This window comes from Podarcis raffonei, chromosome 3 (assembly GCF_027172205.1).
Source record: "Podarcis raffonei isolate rPodRaf1 chromosome 3, rPodRaf1.pri, whole genome shotgun sequence".
Lineage (NCBI taxonomy): Eukaryota > Metazoa > Chordata > Lepidosauria > Squamata > Lacertidae > Podarcis > Podarcis raffonei.
The window spans coordinates 122,708,431-122,734,679 of NC_070604.1; the positions used below are offsets into that span (position 1 = coordinate 122,708,431).

The window sequence follows — 26,249 nt, forward strand, 5'->3', positions numbered from 1 at the left end:
CAATAATAATAACAATAATAATAATAATAATAATAATTTTGATTTGAGTTGATTTGATTTATTGTATTTCTGTTCTGCTTTTCATTCAAATGAATCCCAAATTGGCTTACAAACAATAAATAAAATGTGATAAACCATAATAGAATATCACGAATAGAGCAATAATAATAATAATAATAATAATAATAATAATAACATTGATTTGATTTAATGTATTTCTGTGCTGCTTTTTATTCAAACGAATCCCAAATTAGCTTACAAACAATAAATAACAATGTGATAAACTATAATAGTATATCACACATATAATAATAATAATAAAAATAATAATAATAATAAAATTCTCAATGGGAAACCAGCCGTGACTCTTGAGCGCCTTTCTCTCCCTTCTGCGCCTGCGCGGCTCCTCGGCCTCCCGCCCCTCCCTCCCCGTTGCCATGGCGACGGGTTTGTGACCGCCGCGGCCTACGGCCCTCCCTGAAGCCTCGGCCTCGCCTGGGCGCCTCGCCTGCCTCCCCGCCTCCCTGCCCGGCCGACGAAGGAGCAGCGCGGCCATGGCTTCGCGCAGCGCCGGGACCCTTCTGACCCAGTACAACGCGGCCTACGTGCCGCCGGGGCTCATGCCCGGGTGGGTCGCTGAGGCGGGGGCGCCTTTTGGGGACCGGGGGGGGGAAAGAGTTTTTTTTGGGGGGGTAGATAGAGAGAAAGAAAACGCTGATTAATTGCTTGCTTCTTCGGGGAAAGAAAAGGAAAAAGGCTTTGGCGCTCACGTTGCAGTCGGGGTTGGGCTGGATGACCTCTGGGGTTCCCGCCCAGCTCTGAGGTTCCTTAATGTGGCAGCACAGGAACTTTGGAACTCCCTGACACTTGATATCAGGCAGGCACCTTGGCTGCTCTTCAGCACATCCTTGTTTGGTCTGCATTGCAGTCGGGGTTGGGCTGAGGGACTTTGGAACTCCCTGGCACTTGATATCAGGCAGGCACTTTCGCTGCGCTTCAGCACATCCTTGTTTAGTCCGCAATGCAGGAAGGGGGTTGGGCTGAGAGACTTTGGAACTCCCTGGCACTTGATATCAGGCAGGCACTTTCGCTGCGCTTCAGCACATCCTTGTTTAGTCCGCATTGCAGTCGGGGTTGGGCTGGATGACCTCTGGGGATCCCACTCAGCTCTGAGGTCCCTTAGTGTGGCAGCACAGGAACTTTGGAACTCCCTGCCACTTAATATCAGGCAGGCACCTTGGCTGCTCTTCAGCACATCCTTGTTTGGTCTGCATTGTAGTCGGGGTTGGGCTGAGGAACTTTGGAACTGCCTGCCACTTGATATCAGGCAGGCACCTTCGCTGCGCTTCAGCACATCCTTGTTTAGTCCGCAATGCAGGAAGGGGGTTGGGCTGAGAGACTTTGGAACTCCCTGGCACTTGATATCAGGCAGGCACTTTCGCTGCGCTTCAGCACATCCTTGTTTAGTCCGCATTGCAGTCGGGGTTGGGCTGGATGACCTCTGGGGATCCCACTCAGCTCTGAGGTCCCTTAGTGTGGCAGCACAGGAACTTTGGAACTCCCTGCCACTTAATATCAGGCAGGCACCTTGGCTGCTCTTCAGCACATCCTTGTTTGGTCTGCATTGCAGTCGGGGTTGGGCTGAGGAACTTTGGAACTGCCTGCCACTTGATATCAGGCAGGCACCTTCGCTGCGCTTCAGCACATCCTTGTTTAGTCCGCAATGCAGGCAGGGGGTTGGGCTGAGGGACTTTGGAACTCCCTGGCACTTGATATCAGGCAGGCACTTTCGCTGCGCTTCAGCACATCCTTGTTTAGTCCGCATTGCAGTCGGGGTTGGGCTGGATGACCTCTGGGGGTCCCTGAGGCTCTGAGGTCCCTTAGTGTGGCAGCACAGGAACCTTGGAACTCCCTGCCACTTAATATCAGGCAGGCACCTTGGCTGCTCTTCAGCACATCCTTGTTTGGTCTGCATTGCAGTCGGGGTTGGGCTGAGGGACTTTGGAACTGCCTGCCACTTGATATTAGGCATGCACCTTCGCTGCGCTTCAGCACATCATTGTTTAGTCCGCATTGCAGTCGGGGGGCTGGGCTGGATGACGTCTGGGGGTCCCTGAGGCTCCTTACTGTGGCAGCACAGGAACTTTGGAACTCCCTGCCACTTGATATCACCTTCGCTGCGCTTCAGCACATCCTTGTTTAGTCCACAATGCAGGCAGGGGGTTGGGCTGAGGGACTTTGGAACTCCCTGGCACTTGATATCAGGCAGGCACTTTTGCTGCGCTTCAGCACATCCTTGTTTAGTCCGCATTGCAGTCGGGGTTGGGCTGGATGACCTCTGGGGATCCCTGAGGCTCCTTAGTGTGGCAGCACAGGAACTCTGGAACTCCCTGCCACTTAATATCAGGCAGCACATCTTTTTTTAGTCCGCATTGCAGTCGGGGTTGGGCTGGATTACCTCTGGGGGTCCCAAACAGCTCAGAGGTTCCTTAGTGTGGCAGCACAGGAACTTTGGAACTTCCTGCCACTTGATATCAGGCAGGCTACAGCACAACCTTGTTTAGCCCACATTGCAGTCGGGGTTGGGCTGGATGACCTCTGGGGGTACCGCCCAGCTCTGAGGTTCCTTAATGTGGCAGCACAGGAACTTTGGAACTCCCTGCCACTTGATATCAGGCAGGCACCTTCGCTGTGCTTATGTACACCCTTGTTTAGTCCGCATTGCAGTTGGGGTTCGGCTGGATGACCTCTGGGGGTGCTGCCCAGCCTTGTGGTTCCTTCATGTGGCAGCACAGGAACTTTGGAACTCCCTGCCGCTTGATATCAGGCAGGCACCTTTGCTGAGCTTCAAAACATCATTGTTTATTCTGCATTGCAGTCAGGGGGTTGGGCTGGATGACCTCTGAGGGTCCCGCCCAGCCTTGTGGTTCCTTAGTGTGGCAGCACAGGAACTTTGGAACTCCCTGCCACTTGATATCAGGCAGGCACCTTGGCTGCGCTTTGGCACATCCTTGTTTAGTCCGCATTGTAGTCGGGGTTGGGCTGGATGACCTCTGGGGATCCCGCCCAGCTCTGAGGTCCCTTAATGTGGCAGCACAGGAACTTTGGAACTCCCTGACACTTGATATCAGACAGGCACAATAACATACATATTTTCAAAAAAAAAACCAGTATCTTTTGAGGAGTTCAGCCATTTGGAATATCGGCAACAGCCCCTTCTGGGTGCACAGTCGTTCTTAGTTTGCCCCTCCTTGCCTCTTCCCTAGGGAGAAAGATCCTTTCCCCAGGCATAGAAATTGTCTGTTATGGCATTGATCCGATTACCGCATTGGAAATGGTGCTTTCCTTCAATTCTGCATCATTACTTGTGGTTGTTGTGGCGGTGATTGCAAAGCGCTACGCTTATTAGGAGAGCTGGAGAAGTGATTTTTCAAAAAAGAGAGATGATGGCAATTGTTTGGGCTCTTCTTCCCCAGTTCCGCTCACCTTCCACCTTTCCCTCCTTCCAGGTATCGCGGCCATGTCCCCAACGTGGCCTTTTCCTTTGGGGATACCTATGGCAACGCCACCATGAAGTACTTCCAAGATTTCCGAAGTGCCGCCATGGAAACCTGCGGCGGCCCCTACTGCAAAGGGGGCCAGTTCCCCACCCTCTTCTCTCCTGACCCCGGCCTGGTGATTGGGGCGAGGGCCAGGGGGTGGGACCGCTGGCTGCACACCCCCAACTACACTCGCTTCAATTTGGACATCAACCGCACGGCGGAGCTGAAGGAGTTCTACAAGGTAAGGCAGGAGGTCTGGACCCGCCGTCACCCCATGTGGCCATTGAACCCACACCGGAAACCATAGTATTGTAGGGTTGGGGGGGGACCACCATCGAGACCCCCTGCCGTGCAGAAATCTTTTGCCCAGCGTGGGACTCGAACCCGCAGCCCTGAGATTCAGAGTCTCATGTTCTGCTTGTCACAGAGGATTATGACCGGATGTATCGCCAGTCCTTTTGCCCTCTTGTTTCACCCGTAGTGAACTGAGACGGTGCCCTAGAATACACCCCACACTCTTGCAGGGAACATTGCTGTGGCAGGCAGGTCCTCATTTGGGGAAGATCGGCGGTGCCGCTCACATAATAATAATAATAATAATAATAATAATAATAATAATAATAATAAATTTTATTTATATCCCGCCCTCCCCAGCCAAAGCCGGGCTCAGAGCGGCTAACAAACGTAAAATAATACAGCATTCTAAAATCAATTCATTATAAAATCAGTTCATATCAAATGAATGGCAACCATTGGGCTAGAAGAGGGACGCGGGTGGCGCTGTGGGTAAAACCTCAGCGCCTAGGACTTGCCGATCGCATGGTCGGCGGTTCGAATCCCCGCGGCGGGGTGCGCTCCCGTCCTTCGGTCCCAGCGCCTGCCAACCTAGCAGTTCGAAAGCACCCCCGGGTGCAAGTAGATAAATAGGGACCGCTTACTAGCGGGAAGGTAAACGGCGTTTCCGTGTGCGGCTCTGGCTCGCCAGATGCAGCTTGTCACGCTGGCCACGTGACCTGGAAGTGTCTGCGGACAGCGCTGGCCCCCGGCCTCTTGAGTGAGATGGGCGCACAACCCTAGAGTCTGGCAAGACTGGCCCGTACGGGCAGGGGTACCTTTACCTTTTTATTGGGCTAGAGTTCTGTGAGGATTGCCGAAGGAGGGGGTCAGACTGCGCCTTGGCCAAAGGCCAGGTGGAACAGCTCCGTCTTGCAGGCCCTGCGGAAAGATGTCAAGTCCCGCAGGGCCCTAGTCTCTTGGGACAGAGCGTTCCACCAGATCGGAGCCACAGCCGAAAAAGCCCTGTCTCTGCTTGAGGCCAGCCTAACCTCTCTGTGGCCTGGGACCTCCAAGATGTTTTTGTTTGAAGACCGTAAGGTCCTCCGTGAGGCATACCAGGAGAGGCGGTCCCGTAGGTACGAGGGTCCTAGGCTGTATAGGGCTTTGAAGGTTAAAACCAGCACCTTAAACCTGATCCTTTACTCCACCGGGAGACAGTGCAGCTGGTATAGCACCGGATGAATGTGGTCTCGCAGCGAAGACCCCATAAGGAGTCTCGCCGCGGCATTCTGCACCCGCTGGAGTTTCTGGGTCAGTCTCAAGGGCAGCCCCATGTAGAGCGAGTTACAGTAATCCAGTCTGGAGGTGACCGTCGCGTGGATCACAGTGACCAGGTCAGGGCGAGAGAGGTAAGGAGCCAACTGCTTAGCTTGGCGGAGATGGAAAAATGCCGCCTTAGTTGTAGCTGCAATCTGCGCCTCCATGGAAAAGGAGGTGTCGAAGATTACACCCAAACTCTTTAACGGACGGTGCTGGCACTAATTGCGCCCCTGCAAGAGATGGGAGTTGCCCCCCCAATCCCATATCGTCCCGTCCCAGCCAGAGGACCTCTGTCTTCAAAGGATTTAACTTCAACCGGCTCCCACGTAACCATCCAGCCACAGGTTCCAGACATCTGGTCAGTGTGTCTGGGGCCGAGTCAGGATGGCCGTCCATCAACAGATAGAGTTGGGTGTCATCGGCATACTGATGGCAGCCCAACCCAAAACATATCCCCATGGAACCCCTGATAAGCTTCCGAGGGACTTTTCCCCAGGGTCCCCTGCAAACTCTCTTTGCAAACGGCGTGACCAGCTGATCCACTCGATCGCTTAAGAAGAGCCCCGCTGGATCAGACCCAGGACCCACCTGGGCCAGCTTCCTCTTCGCCATTGGCACCCCCTGGAGGCCAGCAATCCACCCTCCCTGACTATGGGTTCATCCACCATTACCTTCTGCCCTGCGCTTTCTAGGCACATGTCTGCGCTTTAAAGATCTGTCTCCAAGCTCTTGTTTGTGTGTGTGTTTTTGCCCCGGCACCCTCCCCGCAAAAACCCATTCTTTAACGCTGCACCGAAACAAGCGGCAATTCGGAATTTTCTGCAGGTTGCTGTTTGCTCCGATTCAGCGGTGAAGAGTGGGTTTTCATAGGGAAAACACTGGGGCGTTTTTTTAAAAAGTGCTTTCAAGCGCACCCCTGTGGCTAGAGAAACACAACACAGAAAGAAGTCCCGCCGAGCCCTCTCTCGCTTGTCGCTCCTTGTCGTTTCATGTTTGCAAAGGAATCAACAGCAAACGAAGGGCTGCGTCTCGGCTGTGCAGTGAGGGCGTGTGGGTGGTCCTGGTGGATTTGTGGAAAGTCTGCTGGTGGATCGTGCCGCCTTCTGGAATCCAGGAGCCAGACACACACACACACCCCGTGCCAAGCTCAGCTTCATTATCTCTGTCTCTCGAACCCGGAGCAGAGTCTCTTTCTCCTTTCCCCAGCGTTAAGCAAGTCCACGGCAGTTGCGCAAGCTATAAATAATGAAGAGTGGGTAGCCAGAATTAATGAGCTGAGAACGGACACTGTTTATTCAGATCTTCCTTTTATTTGTCGGAGCTGGTCTGGATAGGTGAGTGGGGAAGTGGATCCAGCCAGGCTGGGCCAGAACCTTATTTCCACACAGTCACATAGTCCAAGTTCCTGCGTAGCCAAGGCTTGCGCTAGATAACCCCTGGGTCTCCTTCTTACTCTATGATTCCAAGTTTGATAAGTGGGCAGCCTGCCTGTCAGTCACCTCATGTCACAACGACCTCATTGCACAGTTTGGGAGTGATGGTCCCTCCTCCTGCTCAGCATCTGGGATGAACAATTTAATGGGGCCTTGGAAAGCTGTGATTTTGACTGGAGCAGGAGGGGGCGCTTTCCTTGCAGGCTGTATTTCCTTCTCCCAATCACCCAGTGCCAGACTTACGTATAAGCTAAACAAGCTATAGCTTAGGGCCCCACTACCTTGGGGCCACCCCAAAAAAAAATTAAAGGGAAAAAACACCTAGATGTGCATTTCCAATATATAAGATAAGTTCAACAATTACTTTGATAAAATACATATTTTGTTATGTGCAAGTGGCTTTAGATAACCATTAGGTCCATAAATTACCATATAGCATACAGTGATACCTCTGGTTCCGGAGTCCCGTTCGCATCCAGAAGTGAACGCAACCCGCGTCTGCGCATGTGTGGGTTGCTTTTCGCCGCTTCCGCACATGCGTGTGACGTCATTTTGACAGTCTGCGCATGTGCGAGCGGTGAAACCCGGAAGTAATGCACTCCGTTGCTTCCAGGTCGCTGCAGCGCGAAACCCAAAAATACTTATCCCAAAGCTTCAACTCGAGGTATGACTGTATATTCAACACAAAAAACAGTGGCAATTTGTTGTTGGCAAAGGACAGCTGGACATATAATGGGCCCCATTAGCTTCAGGAGCTAAGGGCCTCATCAGACCTAAATCCGGCCCTGCAATCACCCCTCCCCGAGTTATGCTTCCCCTTGAAGAACTTTTGCATATCTACCCTTTGTAGCCGAGACCTGCTTTTCAAGGGTGCCACCTCCCCTTTTCCCTTAACCCCCCTTTTTTGCAGAATTACAGGTGGTGAACATTGAAAATTCCCAGGGCCGTTTTGCCTTTCAGGCTGTATGCTGAGCCAGGCCAGCTTCCTGATGAGGTGATTGCCTGGGTGATGGGCCATTAAGGGGAACAAAGGAAAGGTGCTCTGTGCGAGACAGCAAAGGGGTGGCCATTTGCACTTAGTTAGAAGGACAAAGCCAGGGTTCAGAGTTGCAGTGGTGAGGGGGAAACAGCAAGTTGGAGAGAATGTCCTGTATATCTGAAGAAGCGTCTCCACCCCCCACCCCCGTTCTGCCCGGACACTGAGATCCAGCACCGAGGGCCTTCTGGCGGTTCCCTCCCTGCGAGAAGCCAAGTTACAGGGAACCAGGCAGAGGGCCTTCTCGGTAGTGGCGCCTGCCCTGTGGAACGCCCTCCCACCAGACGTCAAAGAGAACAACTACCAGACTTTTAGAAGACATCTGAAGGCAGCCCTGTTTAGGGAAGCTTTTAATGTTTGATGTATTACGGTATTTTAATATTTTGTTGGAAGCCGCCCAGAGTGGCTGGGGAAGCCCAGCCAGATGGGCAGGGTATTATTAATTATTAATTATTAATTATTAATTGTTTTATTTTATTTTATTTTATTTTATTATTATAGTGTCAGAGTAACGTTTGAATCCAAGGCCTCAGCTATGAGAGAAACAAGACCCTTTTGGGGTGTTAATGCTGTGAGCCCCTCCATCGTAGGCTCAGGTTGTTGTTGTTTAGTCGTTTAGTCGTGTCCTCCTCTTCGTGACCCCCTGGACCAGAGCATGCCAGGCACTCCTGTCTTCCACTGCCTCCCGCAGTTTGGTCAAACTCATGCTGGTGGCTTCGAGAACACCATCTCATCCTCTGTCATCCCCTTCTCCTTGTGCCCTCCATCTTCCCCATCATCAGGGTCTTTTCCAGGGAGTCTTCTCTTCTCATGAGGTGGCCAAAGTCTTGGAGCCTCAGCTTCAGGATCTGTCCTTCCAGTGAGCACTCAGGGCTGATTTCCTGAAGAATGGAGAGGTTGGATCTTCTTGCAGTCCATGGGACTCTCAAGAGTCTCCTCAAGTTGTAGCTATGTGCAAATAAACCATAGATCCTAAAGGCACCAAAGTCTCCCGTAAGCCTCATTCCAAAAGGAATCACAAACCCCTGGAATCTTACGCCACTCGGAGCCTGGGGTGGCATGCAACTGCACGTTCCCTATTCTGCTTCAGTCGCTCACCTGCTTCACATTTCCCTCCCTTGTGCGCACAAATCCATTTACGCCATCCGCCTGAAATGCAGTGCTGCTTCCTTCTCTCACACACTCCCTAACAGCTCCATCAGTGCCAGCAGGTTTTTCCACAACTTCAAAGCCACCAGAATGCCCCCAACACCTCAGCAGCTGAGACAAAAGCTGAGCAGAGCTCATTTCTGTCTGCTGAAACCAAATTCTCACAACCAATTGCAGAGGAAGATTCAAAAGACCATAGAGGGTGTTTCCAGCAGCCTTTTCCCCTTTCGTACAGCAAATCAGAAAACATCTGGTTGTTCCTTTGATTTTAATGCATCTGCATGCTCTTGTGTTTTAACGGACTATCTCATTTGTCCGTGACGCAGCAGATTATGCAAAGCTGGCTTTGCCTGCGGGAAAAGATGGGGGAGCAGGAAGGAAGCAAACATTGCTGTCTAGTTGATGCCCACCTAGCCTAAAAAGAGGACCACCTGTCTGCTGGCCGACAGACTACCCGGTGCCACCCGTGTCCTGACTGACCACAGGCACATCGCTCAGAAGCACCCATCACAGCCCACCGGTCTTGGATCTGGCTGCCTGGAATAAGCAAAGAAGGATAGTTTCCACTGAAATGAGGCTGCATTGTAATGTTTTAATGTTGTATTTTAATCTCAATTTTTAAGCTGCATTTCAATCAATTTTTCTTATATTTGGTGTTAGCCGCCCTGAGCCCAGTCTTGGCTGGGGAGGGCGGGGTATAAATAACATTTTATTATTATTGTTACTGTTATTATTATCCTGGTTGCAGATTAATTCAGTCTCTCGCCCGTGGCCTGACCCTTATAACCTGTTGGTGTTTCACCTGCAGCTTGCTCAGATGCATCGCGAGCATTACATGGACAAGACCGGGACGGTGCACCGCGTTCCGTATTTCGTGATCCCCGTGAAGGAGAAGGACAAGTACCCTCACCCTCTCGACCTGTGAGTCTAGTCGGCAAGAGTCAGGGTGGCTTGGGGAGGCCTCTGTTTACCACCATACGCTCATATAAGGGAACCCTTTTGCGTAGCTCAGGTGATTTCCTTTGGAAAAAAAGGGTGTTCTAGGTTCACATACGACCTAACTTCCACTGAAACGGAGGTTTCTCAGAGGATGTAAACAGCGTCATGGAATTTCTACTCAGTAGTGATCCACAGCCGAACTCCAGTGCATAGTTAGCAGAGCAAAAACTTAAGCACTTTGCAGGATTTCCCAAAAATAGACCAGAGGCCATTGTATTTCATCCAGTAGAGCTTTACTGCTGCTAAAGGCAAATGAACATAATGGTCACAAATCCAATACATTCAGGATTGGCCCTGTCCATAAGAAATCCGGTTGCAGCAGACTTAAACTTACAATAACTTATAATAAGTCTAAACCTTAACACTAAGCATACTGTGTACAGAACACCACACCAGAAGGAAGAGAGATAGAGAAAGTGAAACCCAGGCTCCTTCTGGCCTTGCTACAGTGGTACCTGTGGTTGCGAATGGGATTCGTTCCAGAGGCCTGTTTGCAACATGAAAAGAGCGCAACCCGCAGCGGCGTATCTGTGCATGCGCAGGTTGCGATTCACCGCTTCTGCGCATGCACGTGACGTCATTTTGCGCTTCTGCGCATGCGTGAGCGGCGAAACCCGGAAGTAACCCTTTCCGGTACTTACGGGACGTAATCTGAAAGAACGTAACATGAAGCGAACATAACATGAGGTATGACTGTATTATAGTCAGCATGTCCTTGACAGAAGAGATAGCAGGACCAGTTTAAGGCAGCTGTACTCATCTTCTCGGAAGGAATAACCCAAACATCAGGAACCTTCTGCTTGTTTCTTTCACACAGAGAAGCTTCCAGAACCCTCTTGAATCAATTAGAATAGGAAAGATCTCTACACATCAGATCAATACTTTCTGCATGTCCTTGACAGAAGAGATAGCAGGACCAGTTTAAGGCAGCTGTACTCATCTTCTCGGAAGGAATAACCCAAACATCAGGAACCTTCTGCTTGTTTCTTTCACACAGAGAAGCTTCCAGAACCCTCTTGAATCAATTAGAATAGGAAAGATCTCTACACATCAGATCAATACTTTCTGCACTAGGAAATGCAAACTGACAGATCAACAAAAGACCTTCAGGGCTGGCCCAGAACCCCATAGTCTTAATGAACCTCTTTCACAAAAGGATCCTTCCGGCTGAGATCAACTGGCAGCAGGCACTCCTTGCTCCCTGGCACTGCTTTATACAGCTGCAAATGTCTGGTTCGAATCCTGCCACCTCTCATGGAAGGAACCAACTCCTTAAGAGGCTTTCAAGTGTGGGGAGGAAGCGATGGCGGTCCCTATTTTCATTTTGGAAGCGGGGTGTTTTGTTCCATTTCATTTTTTGCTGTTGTTCTTGTTTGGGATGTAATTTTATTCTTCGTTTCGCCATAGGTCTTGATCCCTCTTAGCTCTTTTCACAAAGCAAAACGTCCTACGGCCCTCCCGCCCACCCTGAATTCTTCCCTCTGATCTCCAGGAAGACCCTCCTCCTTCCCCCACATCTCCTGTCCTGCCCTTGAGACTGCTGCTTAACCCTGGTCTGGATCTCTCCAACGGAGAAATGGCGGCTTTCCATTAGTGGTGGATGAAGCAACCCGGGGCTTCCCGGAGATGTTTACGCTTGGAAACCATGGAGGGGCAATGTGTGCGCCTGTGTGTGAGTGTGTGTAAGAGAGAGAGGCAGATTAATTAGGAGAAGAGAAGGCTGATAAAAAAAAAGTACATAAAGATTGGCATGGGGCAGGGAGTCATAGGAGTGCAGCCTGGAACACAGGATCTGTCTGGAGAGAGCTGGCAGGAAATCACACCGTTCAAGTGGGAGTTCGCTCTTTATTAGCAAGAACATGATCTGACCTGGCTGAGTGACAGGCCTAATGAGCATAGCAGCTCCTCCCTGGTAGGTCTTGCCCATGGATCAGTTGCTGAAACTGAAAGTCCCTGTCCTCTCCAGGGTTTTCCCCAAGCAATCAGAGACTGTGCCTGCGTGAAGCTGACTTCTCTGCCCTCTTCATACCGCTTCTGGTTCTGGGAGAGAAGCGGGAAGGAGACCCTGTCGCAGCAGGAAGGGGAGACCCCCGCGACTCTTCACCAGCCTGACTCATCTCTGCTTCTCGGCCTCCCTCTTCTGCTTCATCTTCTGCCTCTGATTCCGGACTTCTGTCTGCCACAGACTCTCCCAGCTCACTAAGCCCTGTTGCCTTTCCTGCTTCCAACACCTCCTCTTCCAGCCTTCTCCTCCTTCTCCCTCTAACCACCCATCATTTCCCAGCTGATTCCTCCAACCGTTCCTCTGCGTACAACCAGTCCATGACAGAATCATGGAATTGTAGAGTTGGAAGGGACCTCCAGAGGCCATCTAGTCCAACCCCCTGCAGTGCAGGATTTGCAACCAAAGCATCAGTATGAAGCTACGTTAATGGGCCATCATCTCAGCTACATCTCCTCCGACAGGCAGCAGTCCTCCAGGGTCTCGGTCAGGGCAAAATCTCTCCTAAGCCCTCTGGGACCTTCTGCATGAACAGCAGGTGTCCTGTCCCTGAGCTGAGATCCTTTCCCTCTGCATCTCGCACCACTTATTCAAGCGTCATGATCCGGGCTCACCGACCTAGAATAATGCCGTCCTCTTGGTTCTGTGCACACAATAATTGAAGCAGAATGGGATTCCCCTTTCGCCAAAGCAGTGAACTGAAACAGAGAAATCCCGCCTCTCGACTTGTGCTTAAAAGGTGTTAATGCACGGTGCTGTGGTCTAAACCACAGAGCCTAGGACTTGCCGATCAGAAGGTCGGCGGTTCAAATCCCCGCGACGGGGTGAGCTCCCGTTGCTCAGTCCCTGCTCCTGCCAACCTAGCAGTTCGAAAGCACGTCAAAGTGCAAGTAGATAAATAGGTACCGCTCCGGCGGGAAGGTAAACGGCGTTTCCGTGCGCTGCTCTGGTTCGCCAGAAGCGGCTTAGTCATGCTGGCCACATGACCCAGAAGCTGTACGCCAGCTCCCTCGGCCAATAAAGTGAGATGAGCGCCGCAACCCCAGAGTCGGCCACGACTGGACCTAATGGTCAGGGGTCCCTTTACCTTTAACCCACCTTACTTGATCTTAAGTAGGTGGCTTTTTAGATTAAAGCGGGCCAGCTCATGGCTTCTAGCTCAGCTCCCTCAACACACAATGCTGGCTTTCCTGAAAAATTTCTGTCACTTTATTTTATTTAAACACCCACACACAAACACACCATTCAAATGCCCCCACATTTAATCCCTTGAGATCATAGGTGATGGATCTGTAGTTCTGACGCTTGTCCAGGGTCCGTGTTTCCTTTGGAATGAGGCACAGCAGAGACTGTAGGATATATAGTTATTTCCTGCTTGGACTACTGCAATGCGCTCTACGTGGGGCTACCTTTGAAGGTGACCCGGAAACTACAACTAATCCAAAACGCGGCAGCTAGACTGGTGACTGGGAGCGGCCGCCGAGACCACATAACACTGGTCTTGAAAGACCTACATTGGCTCCCAGTACGTTTCTGAGCACAATTCAAAGTGTTGGTGCTGACCTTGAAAGCCCTAAACGGCCTCGGTCCAGTATACCTGAAGGAGCGTCTCCACCCCCATCGTTCAGCCCAGACATTGAGGTCCAGCACCGAGGGCCTTCTGGTGGTTCCCTCACTGCGAGAAGCAAAGCTACAGGGAACCAGGCAGAGGGCCTTCTCGGTGGTGCCTCCCGCCCTGTGGAACACCCTCCCACCAGATGTCAAAGAGATAAACAACTACCTGACATCTAGAAGACATCTGAAGGCAGCCCTCTTTAGGGAAGCTTTTAACGTGCAACATTTTAATGTATTTTTAATCTTTGTTAGAAGCTGCCCAGAGTGGCTGGGGAGACCCAGCCAGATGGGTGGGGTACAAATAATAAATTATTATTATTCTTAGGCTTATTTACACATGTATACAACCCAAGCCTACGACGGAAGGGCTCCCAGAATTCACACCCCGGGAAGGTCTTGCTTCTCCCATGAACACAGCCTTGGGTTTCAGCAGAAATCAAGCACGGCTCTGTCTCTCTCGGTTTGCAGCTTGGTTCTTTGCTTATCGCTCACATCACTTCAGACCCTCTGCTCTCAACTCTGTCTTGGTCTTTCCAGTGGCTTCACCCATTTGCCATCTCGCATAGAGCCCCTTCCTTTGTTCCCCTTGACGCCCCATCATCTCACCGGAAAGCTAGCTTGACTTATTCCAGGAATCAGAAGGGAGCCTAGACTTTCAGCCTAACCCCTCATAACACTGGATCTGGGAGTCCCTCACTTTCTCATCTTGCTTCCGTTTGCAGCAGGGAACAGAGTCTTCTCCCCCCCCCCATCAACTTTGTTTTGAGATGCTTCTAGGCCACCCCTAGAAAATGTAGTTCGGCTCTCAGCTGTGTGTTGTGCTTGAATGCATTGTTCGAAGGCAGCATTTACGGTTTTTATTCCAATTGTATCTTTGTAATTCATTGTGAATGTAATCTGATTAAAATTACGGTGTGGTTTTGTTGTACCCACTGGGAGTGGGCGGGCGAACAGTTGTGGGAGAACAGCCGTAGGTGGTGTGCAAGTCTTTTGAGTTAGCAAGTAAAGATTCCCTGGTCGATACGAAGAAATGTCCACGTCTCTTTGAGGAGGCTTCTTGCTCTCAGGACACTCTCCTCATTTGTATTTGTCATGCATTCCTCTCTGAGACGATAGTCTGTTTCCTGAACCCCCGTGCATGTCATTTTCATTCATAACCTGAAGCTGATTCGTGTAAGTCTAAAAGAATTACAAAAGCCTGTTTAAAAATCCATTCCCCCTCCTGCTCCCGGCTTATCTCCTTGCACTGCTTTGAATAAAGCTCACCAGACTTTGCCAGCAACAGCTTCCTTCTCTGTGTGTGTCCTTATTTAAGGAGGGTGGCCTGAAAAGACAAGGTAGTGAGTGATCCTGCGCAAACGGCAAAACAAGCAGTGAAGACCTCTGGCCTTGGCGCTTTCCCTGAGCCCTACGGCATTCTCCATGTGATAAATGCTCTGTAAAAGTGGCCTTTGTCCTCCAAGATGCTGTGCACTTCTTCACTCAGCGCATAGTGGAACAGTGGAACTCTCTGCCACAGGAGACAGTGATGGCCACTGTTATGTACTGAGTTGAATAGGATCCAAAATACAGCAGTCCGATTGGTCCTAGAACAATAGGATTCAGAATGCAGCAGTCTGATTGGTCTGCAGGAGCCACCCAATCCAGCTCCAGGGGGAAGTGAATCCACAACCTAATTGGCCTATAGGAGAATCCCGGAATTAGCCAATCACGTGGGCCTATTTTGTAAATAAGGTATACAAAGCAGACATTCTGGGGGAACTTCCATTCCTCCTCACCACTATGAGCTGAATAAAGAGCATGAAATCCACTCTCGACTCCAAGTATATTTCAGCCACCAACTTAGATGGCTTTAGAAGAGCATTAGGCAAATCCATGGAGGTGGAGAGGACTACCAATGAATACTACCTTTGATGGCTCTTCTCTGCCTCCACAGTTGCAGACAGCAATGCTTCTGAATCTCAGTTAATAATAATAATAAAATTTATTTATACCCTGCCCTCCCCAGCCAAGACCGGGCTCAAGGCGGCTAACACCAGATACAAAATGATTAAAATACAACTTTAAAACGAGATTAAAATACAACATTAAAATGCAGCCTCATTTCAGCAGAAACTCGAAAACTTTTTTGGGGATGAAAATGTGAAGTCTTCACCAAGGCTAACTATCCAGACTGGTCCTACATGGGCCAGAAAAAAGCCAGGGAAGTCCCCAAGTAGGAGTTCCATCACAGAAGGAGAAAGAGAAAAAGAAAGCGATCGCTACGTGCCCCTGGCGCTATGTCCCATCGCCGGCGCAGTTTTGCAAGGTTGTTTTCCCTGCGTCAGCGTCGGAGGGTGGGAAGGAGGGAGGTTCAGCGGACTGTTTGGCTATCGATTTTATTCCATAACGCTGAACAGCTATGGTAACAACACCTTCCCCCCGAAAAAACTGAATAACGATGGTGCCCTCCCCCAAAAAAGCTCAACAACAGCTCACTCTCCCCTCCCAAAAAAGCTCCACAACAATGGGCAGTGACAATGGATAGATCACTGCCAGTTTTATTATACTGGGAGCAGATCACAGTCACTAGAGAGTTGGACGTGCCTGATCTAGTCCAACCCCTTGCAACGCAGGACTATGCAGCTGTCGCACACGGGGATCGAACCTGCAACCTTGCCATTATCTGCACCACACTCTATCCAGCTGAGTTCTCCAGGTGCCACTCGTCAGAATACAAGTGACTGTGCAAGTGCACTTGGCGTCAAGTGTCGGAGAGGCCTGCTGACTTGAAGGCCCCCGCTTCAGCAAATAAAGGCAAGCAGCCGAGGCCTCTGAGATAGGTGCACTTATGGAAGATGGAGTGGGTGCTTCTCATCGCTGTCGGTGCCTCAATGTGCAGCAGGTCAGCTCTGAGCGTTCCAGGACCCGCCCTTGGCAAACACCTGTGCCATTCATTGACCGGCGCATGGCTTTCTGTACTTTGTGCTCCGACACCAAAGCCTTTGGCCCAGCAGATGGCGGGCAGGGGTCTCTCTCGGCTTTGGAAAGGCAAACTGGGAAGGTTTCATAGCCCAGGGCTTGTGGGTTGCCAGGGATGTTGGGATGTGTCCAGGAGACAGGGGCATTTGGCAGGCCCCCAGCTGGCTCCAGCCACCGGCCGGCAGTCGGGCGAACTCTGGTTCCCGGTACAGCATCACTCAGTGACAGAAGCCTCAGAGACGTTTAGAGAATTGGCACGCTCTAATCAGCAGAGTGAGTAACTTCTCACAACGAAAGTGGCCCATAAAGAAGGCTGATCGCCGAAGAATTGATGCTTTTGAATTCTGGTGCTGGAGGAGACTCTTGAGAGTCCCATGGACTGCAAGAAGATCCAACCGATCCATTCTGAAGGAAATCAGCCCTGAGTGCTCACTGGAAGGACAGATCCTGAAGCTGAGGCTCCAAGACTTTGGCCATCTCATGAGAAGAGAAGACTCCCTGGAAAAGACCCTGATGTTGGGAAAGATGGAGGGCACAAGGAGAAGGGGATGACAGAGGACGAGATGGCTGGACAGTGTTCTTGAAGCTACCAGCATGAGTTTGACCAAACTGCGGGGGGCTGTGGAAGACAGGAGTGCCTGGCATGCTCTGGTCCAGGGGGTCACAAAGAGTCGGAAACAACTAAACAACTGAACAACAATTCAGCATAGTTCAGGAACAAAGGAAAACATGTCTGCTTCCCTTTGTGTCCAGCAAAACAGCAATGTAGCAAAAGCAATATACAAACGGAAGTTCCCAGCAAGCCTGTGCTGGAAGTAAACAGGCATGTGACACCACAGTCTTGCCTGTTCCTTTTAAGGTAGAACAGAACTATATCCTAACAGAAACAAAGCCTATTGCCTCGGGTGCAAGGAGACGGTTATTGCAGTGCAATGACAAAGGTTAAGAACATCGGAAGAGTCCTGCTGCATCAGGCCAGTGGGAGCCCACCTAGTCCAGCCTCCTGTTCTTACAGTGGCCAGGCAGATGCCCCAAAGCAGGAAACGCAAAAGAAGGATTCCAGCAAGTGGCCTTGCCGCCTTTAACTTTGGAGGCAGAGCAGAGCTATTGTGGCTAGGAGCCCTTGAAAGCTTTCTCCTCCATGAATTTGTCCTCTTTGAAAGGTTGGTGGCCATCACTCCCTCCTGAGGCAGGGAGTTCCATAGGTTATGTGTTGCTTGAAGAAGTCCTTCAATTTATCCGTTCTCAATCTCCCCACATTCAGCTTCACGAGTTCCATTGTTAGGAGAGGGGGGGGGACCTCTCTGGGTTGTTAATCTGACCAAGGATTGTCAACCTGGACCCTGAGATCATCTTCTGAGGCCCTTCTTTGTGTGCCTCTTCCACAAGACATCCAGAGCGTGGCAAAAATGCTCCTCTCCAATCAGGCCTTTGGCTGGTTGACATCCGGTGCCCTTTTATATGTGTTGTGGCTATTGGTTTGTCTCTGTTCTTATTTCTTATCATGTATTTTTGTGTTTTCTCTATCGTAATTTTATGGTGCGAACATACTGCCCTGAGATCATGGCAGTATGCAAATTTGACAAATCATTAAATAATCGTAGCAACTTTATTTTCTGGCACCGCTCCTGTGGCAGCTGCTGGGGGAAACTGAGTAGGGTACCGCTTGTCTCGCTGCTCTGTCGCTACAAAGAGCAGCGTTTATGTCACACAGCTGTTGAAGGTTTAACCAAACCCTGCCGGAGAAAGCACTGGCAATCCTGAACCGAACGGCTGTGCCAAAACAGCAGGCTGGCATTATGAGAGCACGATGTGCCAGTGGCACAAACATTCCTTGCTTGTAAACCGCCCCCTGCTCCCAAAAAACTAATGCCTATTTTATGTGCCTGTCTGGGAGAGCTAAATGACACATTCAGTATTGCCAGTCAGCCTGCTGTTGCAAAGCGACCTCTCTGGGGCAGGCTGGCATTACTCATGAATGATTGGCTCTCAGAAACATTTTCTAGGGCATGTTGCTCTGCCAGAGAACATAGGTTACCCTTGTGGATTTGTGCTGGCAGGAAACGAGCTGTGCATTTTTGGGTCTCCGTAATCCGGAGAGGGCAGCGTTTCTCGGGCTTCTGCGGCCAATAAACGTAGCTGTCATTTTGCCTGCTGTCTTGGGGTGAGGAGATGTGCTCCTCTCGAATGGTAGGTGAGCAAAAGAGGGAAGATCAGAAGAGCCCTGTAGCTGGGTGAGGCCAATGGGGGCCCACCTAACCCAACATCCTGTCTCACTCCTGCCAGTCAGATGCCTCTGGGAAACCCACAAACAGATTGTGAACACAAGAGCAGACCTCTCCTCTCCAAGGGTTTCCAGTAATGTGGTTTCAGAAGCACTGCTGACTCCGGCTTTGGAGACAGAGCAGAGCCATCAGTCGTGTCCGACTTTTCGTGACCCCATGGACATTGGTTTTCCCTGTAGTGATTTATGGAAGTGAGAGCTGGACCATAAAGAAGGCTGATCGCCAAAGAATGGATGCTTTTGAATTATGGTGCTGGAGGAGACTCTTGAGAGTCCCATGGACTGCAAGAAGATCAAACCTCTCCATTCTGAAGGAAATCAGCCCTGAGTGCTCCCTGGAAGGACAGATCCTGAAGCTGAGGCTCCAAGACTTTGGCCACCTCATGAGAAGAGAAGACTCCCTGGAAAAGACCCTGATGTTGGGAAAGATGGAGGGCACAAGGAGAAGGGGATGACAGAGGACGAGATGGTTGGGCAGTGTGCTCGAAGCTACCAGCTTGAGTTTGACCAAACTGTGGGAGGCAGTGGAAGACAGGAGGGCCTGGCATGCTCTGGTCCAGGGGGTCACGAAGAGGCGGACACGACTAAACAACTAAACAGGGAAGAGAGCGCCTTTTGAGTTTTTTGTGTGAGTCTTCCGTTGCTGGCTTTGACCACAACGCTTCTCCCTGTGGCCACTGCTGTGAGAATGACTTCTGGATGCGACCTGCTGATTTGCACTCTGAACCGTCTTGTGCTTCGTGACTGCCCTCCGGTGGCTCAGCGTGGCAGTTCCACCACACTGCGTCCTCAAGCTTTTCTTCTGCGTCCTCAAGCTTTTATTAGTGCGCAGTTATGTGTGCCTAGTGACCAACCCCTGTGGGAGGGGCAGCATTGATGCTCCAGTGTGGCTTTGCTTCAGCCACCAACTGGTGACACACAGATTCTGCACATATCACAGAGAATGGCACATGGGTTGATAGCAGTAATACAGTGGTGCCTCACAAGACGAAAATAATCCGTTCCGCGTCTTGCGGTTTTTTCGTCTTGCGAAGCAAGCCCATTAGCGGATTAGCGGATTAGCGCTATTAGCGGCTTAGCGGGCTTAGCGGATCAGCTGATAAGCGGCTTAGCAGATCAGCTGATAAGCGGCTTAGCGATCAGCTGTTAAGCGGCTTAGCGGATCAGCTGTTAAGCGGCTTAGCGATCAGCTGTCAAGCGGCTTAGCGATCAGCTGTTAAGCGGCTTAGCGGATCAGCTGATAAGCGGCTTAGCGGCTTGGGAAAAAGGGGGGGAAAGGGGAAAAAACCTGCAGGAACTCGAATTGCGAAGCAAGCCCATAGGAAATTTGTTTTGCGAAGCACCTCCAAAACGGAAAACCCTTTCGTCTAGCGGGTTTTCCGTCTTGCGAGGCATTCGTCTTGCGGGGCACCACTGTATTTTATAATTAGGGTGGTGGCTTTGGATTCTGTGCCCCACCCTTGTGTCCGTTATTGTTGAAGGGTGAGCTGTAGATAGTTTTAATTAATTACTTAACCCTTTAAACGGCCCATCCGTCCAGGCACCCTTCCTCAGCCACATTGCCTTAAGATCATAAGAAGCTGTTTTATACCGGGTCCGGCTGTTGGTCCATGAAACTCAATATTGTCTACACTGACTGACAGCTGCTGTTGCCGCTTGCCTGCCTTGAGAAACCATGGAGGGAGCCCTGAAGTCAGACGGCTGGAGGATACTCCCGCCTGCAATCACTGCTCATCAGATGGGGCTCATTCACCTGGGAAAATTGGCCCATGCAGAAGAAGGAAAACTCTGAACCTAAACCTTTGCTGCCTTGCGGGATATCTTTGGGAGACGAAAAGGCTCAGAGGCAAACCCTACAGCAAGGGATGTCCCACCGGTTGACCGCGATCAACTGGTCGATCCCTGGGAGGTTTGAGTTGATCGCTGGCTCTTTTACCTTTGCGGTGGGAAAGAGGATCCTGCCCTTCCCCCTCAGCCTGTCCTCCATTCGCACTGTTAACGGAGAAATCTGAGGGCTCTTTGGGCAAAAAGCAAGGACACCAGCCAGGAATACCAGAGCAAAACAGCAGCCAGTAGGCTTGGTCTTGATTGAAGATTGTTGCGACAGGACTCCCACCTGCCACCAGGTGAAACAAGGTGGAAGCCCCGAACAAAAGAGAACCCCAACTTTTATTAGCTGCTAATCCCCATGTTACACCCCCCCAAACTACATCACTAATAAAGGTAAAGGTAAAGGTACCCTTGCCCGTACGGGCCAGTCTTGACAGACTCTAGGGTTGTGCGCTCATCTCACTCTAGAGGCCGGGAGCCGGCGCCGTCCGCAGACACTTCCGGGTCACATGGCCAGTGTGACATCGCTGCTCTGGCAAGCCTGCACCAGCGCAGCACACGGAACGCCGTTTACCTTCCCGCTATAAAGCGGTACCTATTTATCTACTTGCACTTTAAGGGTGCTTTCGAACTGCTAGGTGGGCAGGAGCTGGGACCGAAAGACGGGAGCTCACCCCGCCGCGGAGATTTGAACCGCCGACCATACGATCGGCAAGTCCTAGGCACTGTGGTCCCCACATCACTAATACATCATGGTTATATCATGAAAGGGGAGGTCTGGTGGCAGGAATCTGAGCATCCTAGACCCTGCCCCATGGTTCCCCTTGCCCTCCACCAAACACCCATCAAGTAGAACAAAAGAGATATTTACATTTCCCTGTTTCCCAGCCAAGTTAATCGCACCCTTTTGTCTTCATCTGGGTTTGTTATTTCTGGAGTGGCTACCTGTCTGGCACTCAGGTATCGGGATGCCAGGGATTATCCCTCAGGCAGAGGGGCTGCTGAGGAGCTGAGCTCACATGTCTATAGGAATTTCTGAAGTTTTCCCAGTGAGCCAGTACATAGAGACATTGATCAGTGCAGCATCTGATATCGTGCAGCAGAGGCCCTTTGAATAGATAGGAAGAAACTGTGATGAAGTGTTTTGTAGGGACAAATCACAAAAGTCACAAAAGTGATTGTGCTGGTTTTGGTAGTGGGCTGCATGTGCAGGATATCTGCTGGAGGGGCAACCCCCCCAACCTGTACATAAATTCCTGCAACAGCACATGATCATTAGAACGGAAATACATAGTTTTCGCTACAGATAGGTAGCCGTGTTGGTCTGCCATAGTCAGAACAAAAAAAAAATTTTTTCTTTCAGTAGCACCTTAAAGACCAACTAAGTTAGTTCTTGGTATGAGCTTTCGTGTGCATGCACACTTCTTCAGATACACTGAAACAGAAGTTGCCAGATCCTTCTATATAGTGAGAAGGTGGGGAGGGGTATTACTCAGAAGGGTGGTGGGAATGGGTGATTGGCAGATAGCTGTGATGAGCCTGTTGACGACTCTAACGACTGCAATAGGTCTTACAGGAAAAAGCAAGGGGTGAGAAGGTGAAAAATGGCTTTGTCATGTATAATGAGATAAGAATCCAATGTCTTTGTTCAGACCAGGTCTCTCCATGGTTTTAAGTTTGGTAATGAGTTGCAATTTAAAAAATAGTTTTCGCTGTGAGGCTGTTTTTTCCTTGATCGTTCTTTTGGGGAGCGACTCATTCCTTTTCTCCCTAAAGAAAGCTCAACATTTTAGACCTGCGCTGTAAAAAAGCTCAACAACTTTGACCTGATCACTGCCAGTTTCTTTTTCCGTGAGTAGATCGCAGTCTCTCAGGAGCTGGACGTCCCTGCCCTACAGAAATCTGGCGTGGAGTCCCTAAGGCGGTTGGATGGCGCCCTGTACGCCTGCTTCCGGCAATTCCTGCAGCCAAGCTGGTGCCAAACATCTTGCTCTGCTTTCCTTTGGAGCACATCAGCCAGGCTGAGGGGGAGGGGGGGTCTTGCCATCTGGGCAGCCCAGGCCCTCCAGGCTTGCACCCGGGGAAGTCACTTGTGGTGCTGCAACTGCAGCAAAAAGAACATGGGAGACAGCAGCTGTGAGTTAACGTTCTCTGCAGCCACAGCAGGTGCTGTGATTCTATAGCAGTTTAACTCCTGGGATTGCACTCTGTTGTCTCTCGAGACAGATGGACGGGGTATAAATAATAAAATTATTATTATTATTATTAACAAAATATCCCAGCTGTGCTCTGCAACCTCTCCACTGGCCAAGTTCCACAGAGGGTCTGTCTGCAGGCTATATCTTGTGTCCTTGCACTGTCCTTTCTCCCACCCGCAGAGGCAAATGCAGACCCTTTTTCTCCACTCTTCTTCTCTAAAAACGAAAAAAAAGCCTTCTCTGAGCCAGAAGCGTTCATGCACAAAGCAGGTTCTGAAAAGCAATTTTCAGGAAAGCAAAACAGATCAGAAAGGCAGCCCCAAACAGTTGTGTCTGTAGGTTTGGATCTATAAGAGAAGAGACTGGAATTAAAGGGGCCTGCCTGGACCCCTTTAATTCCATCTGGAAGACGCGGTCAGAGTTGGGAAGAGGCAAGACGTGCGGATCAATAGCAGACGAGCGAAGCAAAGGAAAAGGTAGAAGGTGTTTGTTTTTCTCTGGCTGGTGAAATGTGAGCTGTTCTTAGGAAATTCGGCTTGTCTGTTTTGTTTATTGGATTGCGTTTGTATTTTGCTTCTTGTTTGGCAAACAGGAAAGAGGGAGAAATTCACATTTTAACGTGATCCTATCTGTTCCACGCTTTCCACAACAAGACACAGCCCCAAGATACAGCCATCCTTTGACATTTCCACTCTCCCAGTTTTGCAGGGCAGTTCTCCAGCCAAGATAATTAAATAATAATAATAATAATAATAATAATAATAATAATAATAATAATTTATTTATACCCCATCCATCTAGCTGGGTTTCCCCAGCCACTCTGGGTGGCTTCCAACAAAACACTAAAATTCAATAACCTATTAAACATTAAAAGCTTCCCTAAACAGGGCTGTCTTCAGATGTCTCCTAAAAGTTTGGTAGTTGTTTTTCTCTTTGACATCTGATGGGAGGGCGTTCCACAGGGTGGGCGCCACTACGGAGAAGGCCCTCAGCACTGGACCTCAGTGTCCAGGCTGAACGATGGGGGTGGAGATGCTCCTTCAGGTATACAAGACCGAGGCCGTTTAGGGCTTTCAAGGTCAGCACCAACACTTTGAATTGTGCTCAGAAACATACTGGGAGCCAATGCAGATCTCTCAGGACCGGTGTTATGTGGTCTCGGCGGCCGTCCCCAGTCACCAGTCTAGCTGCCGCATTCTGGATTAGTTGTAGTTTCCGGGTCACCTTCAAAGGTAGCCCCACGTAGAGCGCATTGCAGCAGTCCAAGCGGGAGATAACTAGAGCATGCACAGAAGCATATTTGGGGAACGTCCCCCCCCCATAAAGATGTGTATATATTCGCAAAAAATAACATACAATAATGCATTTTATTTGGAGAGATCGCTTGCATATTGTGCAAAAATACTCCGAAAGACTTGCATGTAAGGAGAAATGCAGGCTTAAATGATGGCAGATGCTTGTGAATACTTTTAAAGATAATTGCAGACTGTGGCGGCAGTGTGAAGAGGTGAATTTAAGACGGAATGAGAAACCGAAACAGAAGTTGGCAGACTTACCCATCTGCAGCTTGAGCTCATTAGCCTGATAAACCATTTTGAATCCAGTTGTACATTGTGTGGTCCCCAGCCTTAATTTTAAGTGCCCTGAAGTTTAGGGAGCTCCAACTGGAGTCCTTCTTTCTTTCTTTTCTTTTTTTCAGAGCATACAAGATTTATTTCAGGTATTTACGTCCTGCTTTTCAATTTGAGAACGAGAACTTCTGTGGCACGTTTTGTTTTCTCCCTATGGAAACTGTTCTTTATTAGTATTTCTTTGCATTTATACCGCCAAGGGAACTCAGGGCAGCTTTAGGCAATCCTTCCTCAATAAATCTTTTCCAAGTTATGAATCGAAATGCTATGAAAAAGTTTGATTTCTGCAGACTCTGATAATCTCTAGCAAAGAGGCATCCTAAACTACTATGGTATTAAAGAGGGCATGCTGTCAATAGAAAGGTTGATTTATTTACTTTGTTAGAAAAATCACAGTTTTCTTATGGGGATGTTGACCGTTTTCCCCGCCCCACCCCAATTGTGTGTGTGTGTTTGTGTATGTGTGTTGGTCTTTCTTAACATGAGTGATATAGGTATGCAAAAACGAAAAATCCAAGGCTGGAATGAATATTCCACCATAACCTCCAGGGGCACAGATGAAGTTCTTATCTGGGATTCCCATTGTTATGAGAAAAAACTGCTCATTTTTCCTTTATGGGGTATCCAAGAGCCCACATAGAGTCCTTTTTTAGGTTCCCTATCGGAAGGAGAAGACAACAGAGGCCAACCAGCAGGGGCGTCTTATCCATAGAGACTAGTGGTGCAGGGCGCCAGGGCGCCAAATTCTGAAGAGCGCCATCTTTCCGCAGGGCCTGCAAGACAGAGCTGTTCCACCAGGCCTTTGGCCAGGGCACAGTCTGACCCCCTCCTTCGGCAATCCTCACAGAACTCTAGCCCAATGGTTGCCATCAATCTGATTCTGAATTGATTTTAGAATGAATTGATTTTAGAATGCTGTGTCACTTTTATTGTTGTTAGCCGCTCTGAGCCCGGCTTCGGCTGGGGAAGGCGGGATATAAATAAAATTTTATTATTATTTTTATTTATCATTATTATTATCCCTTCTGCATTCAACTCTCAGCCATCAGCCATGTAACCCATTTCTCCCATTGTGTGCTTGTTCTCCCCTTGACCTCCAGCCCGCCGCTGAGCGCCAAAACATTGTGGCACCTCCATCGCGTGTCTCCGGAGAACCTGCGGACATACCAGACTTTCCCCTCGGGGAAGAGGGTGACCTCGCAAGAGAGAGAAGTCCGAGACAGCTATTTCGAATACAGGGCCTGAGCAGAGACCGCCACGGCGCCGTTGTCAGCCTTTTTCGGGACGGACGTCAGAGCCGGGCAACGGGAGATCACAAGAACTGGGTTTTATCTTCCTGTCCTGCCATATCATGTTGCCCCCGGAATACCTGGGGGAAGTTGCATTCCATAAAAAATGAACTTCTGGGGCATAGCCCTGTGATTAAATTCCCCCACCCGCCATCCCTCAGACACGCTATGCGAGCCTCAATTTTTGTACGGTCTGCTGTGTTGCTTGCATTGCACAAAATCCCGGACACGGCAAATAGCCGAACTGCGGGATTGACTCGCAGAAGATGCCAGACCCTCCAAGTGCCCCTGTTTTCCAGGGACAGCCCTGGAATTACAGAAGCCGTCCCGGTTTCTGATTTGATCCCGGAAAGCCTCGCTTTTGCTTAAAAGTAAAGGTACCCCTGACCATTAGGTGCAGTCGTGACCAACTCTGGGGTTGCGGCGCTCATCTCACTTTCTGGGCCGAGGGAGCCGACGTACAGCTTCCGGGGCATGTGGCCAGCATGACTAAGCCGCTTCTAGCAAACCAGAGCAGTGCACGGAAACGCCGTTTACCTTCCTGCCGGAGTGGTGCCTGTTTATCTACTTGCACTTTGACATGCTTTCGAACTGCTGGGTTGGCAGGAGCAGGGACCGAGCAACGGGAGCTCACCCCGTCGCGGGGATTCGAACAGCCGACCTTCTGATCAGCAAGTCCTAGGCT

At 50.1% G+C, this 26,249-nt stretch overlaps 1 protein-coding gene across 2 annotated transcripts; it reads left to right on the plus strand.

Moving 5' to 3' along the window:
* The first annotated feature begins 464 nt into the window (after nucleotides 1-464).
* Nucleotides 465-25,726, plus strand: FAM166C (family with sequence similarity 166 member C). 2 transcript variants are annotated; one of them, XM_053383846.1, is made up of 4 exons: nucleotides 465-628; nucleotides 3,510-3,783; nucleotides 9,565-9,677; nucleotides 25,376-25,726. In XM_053383846.1, exons 1-4 carry the CDS (start codon nucleotides 555-557, stop codon nucleotides 25,518-25,520), a joined length of 606 nt encoding a protein of 201 aa, XP_053239821.1. In that variant the 5' UTR covers nucleotides 465-554; the 3' UTR covers nucleotides 25,521-25,726. The 2 variants fall into 2 exon arrangements, with proteins under 2 accessions (XP_053239821.1, XP_053239822.1); XM_053383847.1 differs by lacking the exon at nucleotides 25,376-25,726 and adding an exon at nucleotides 11,163-12,180.
* The last annotated feature ends 523 nt before the right edge of the window (nucleotides 25,727-26,249 follow it).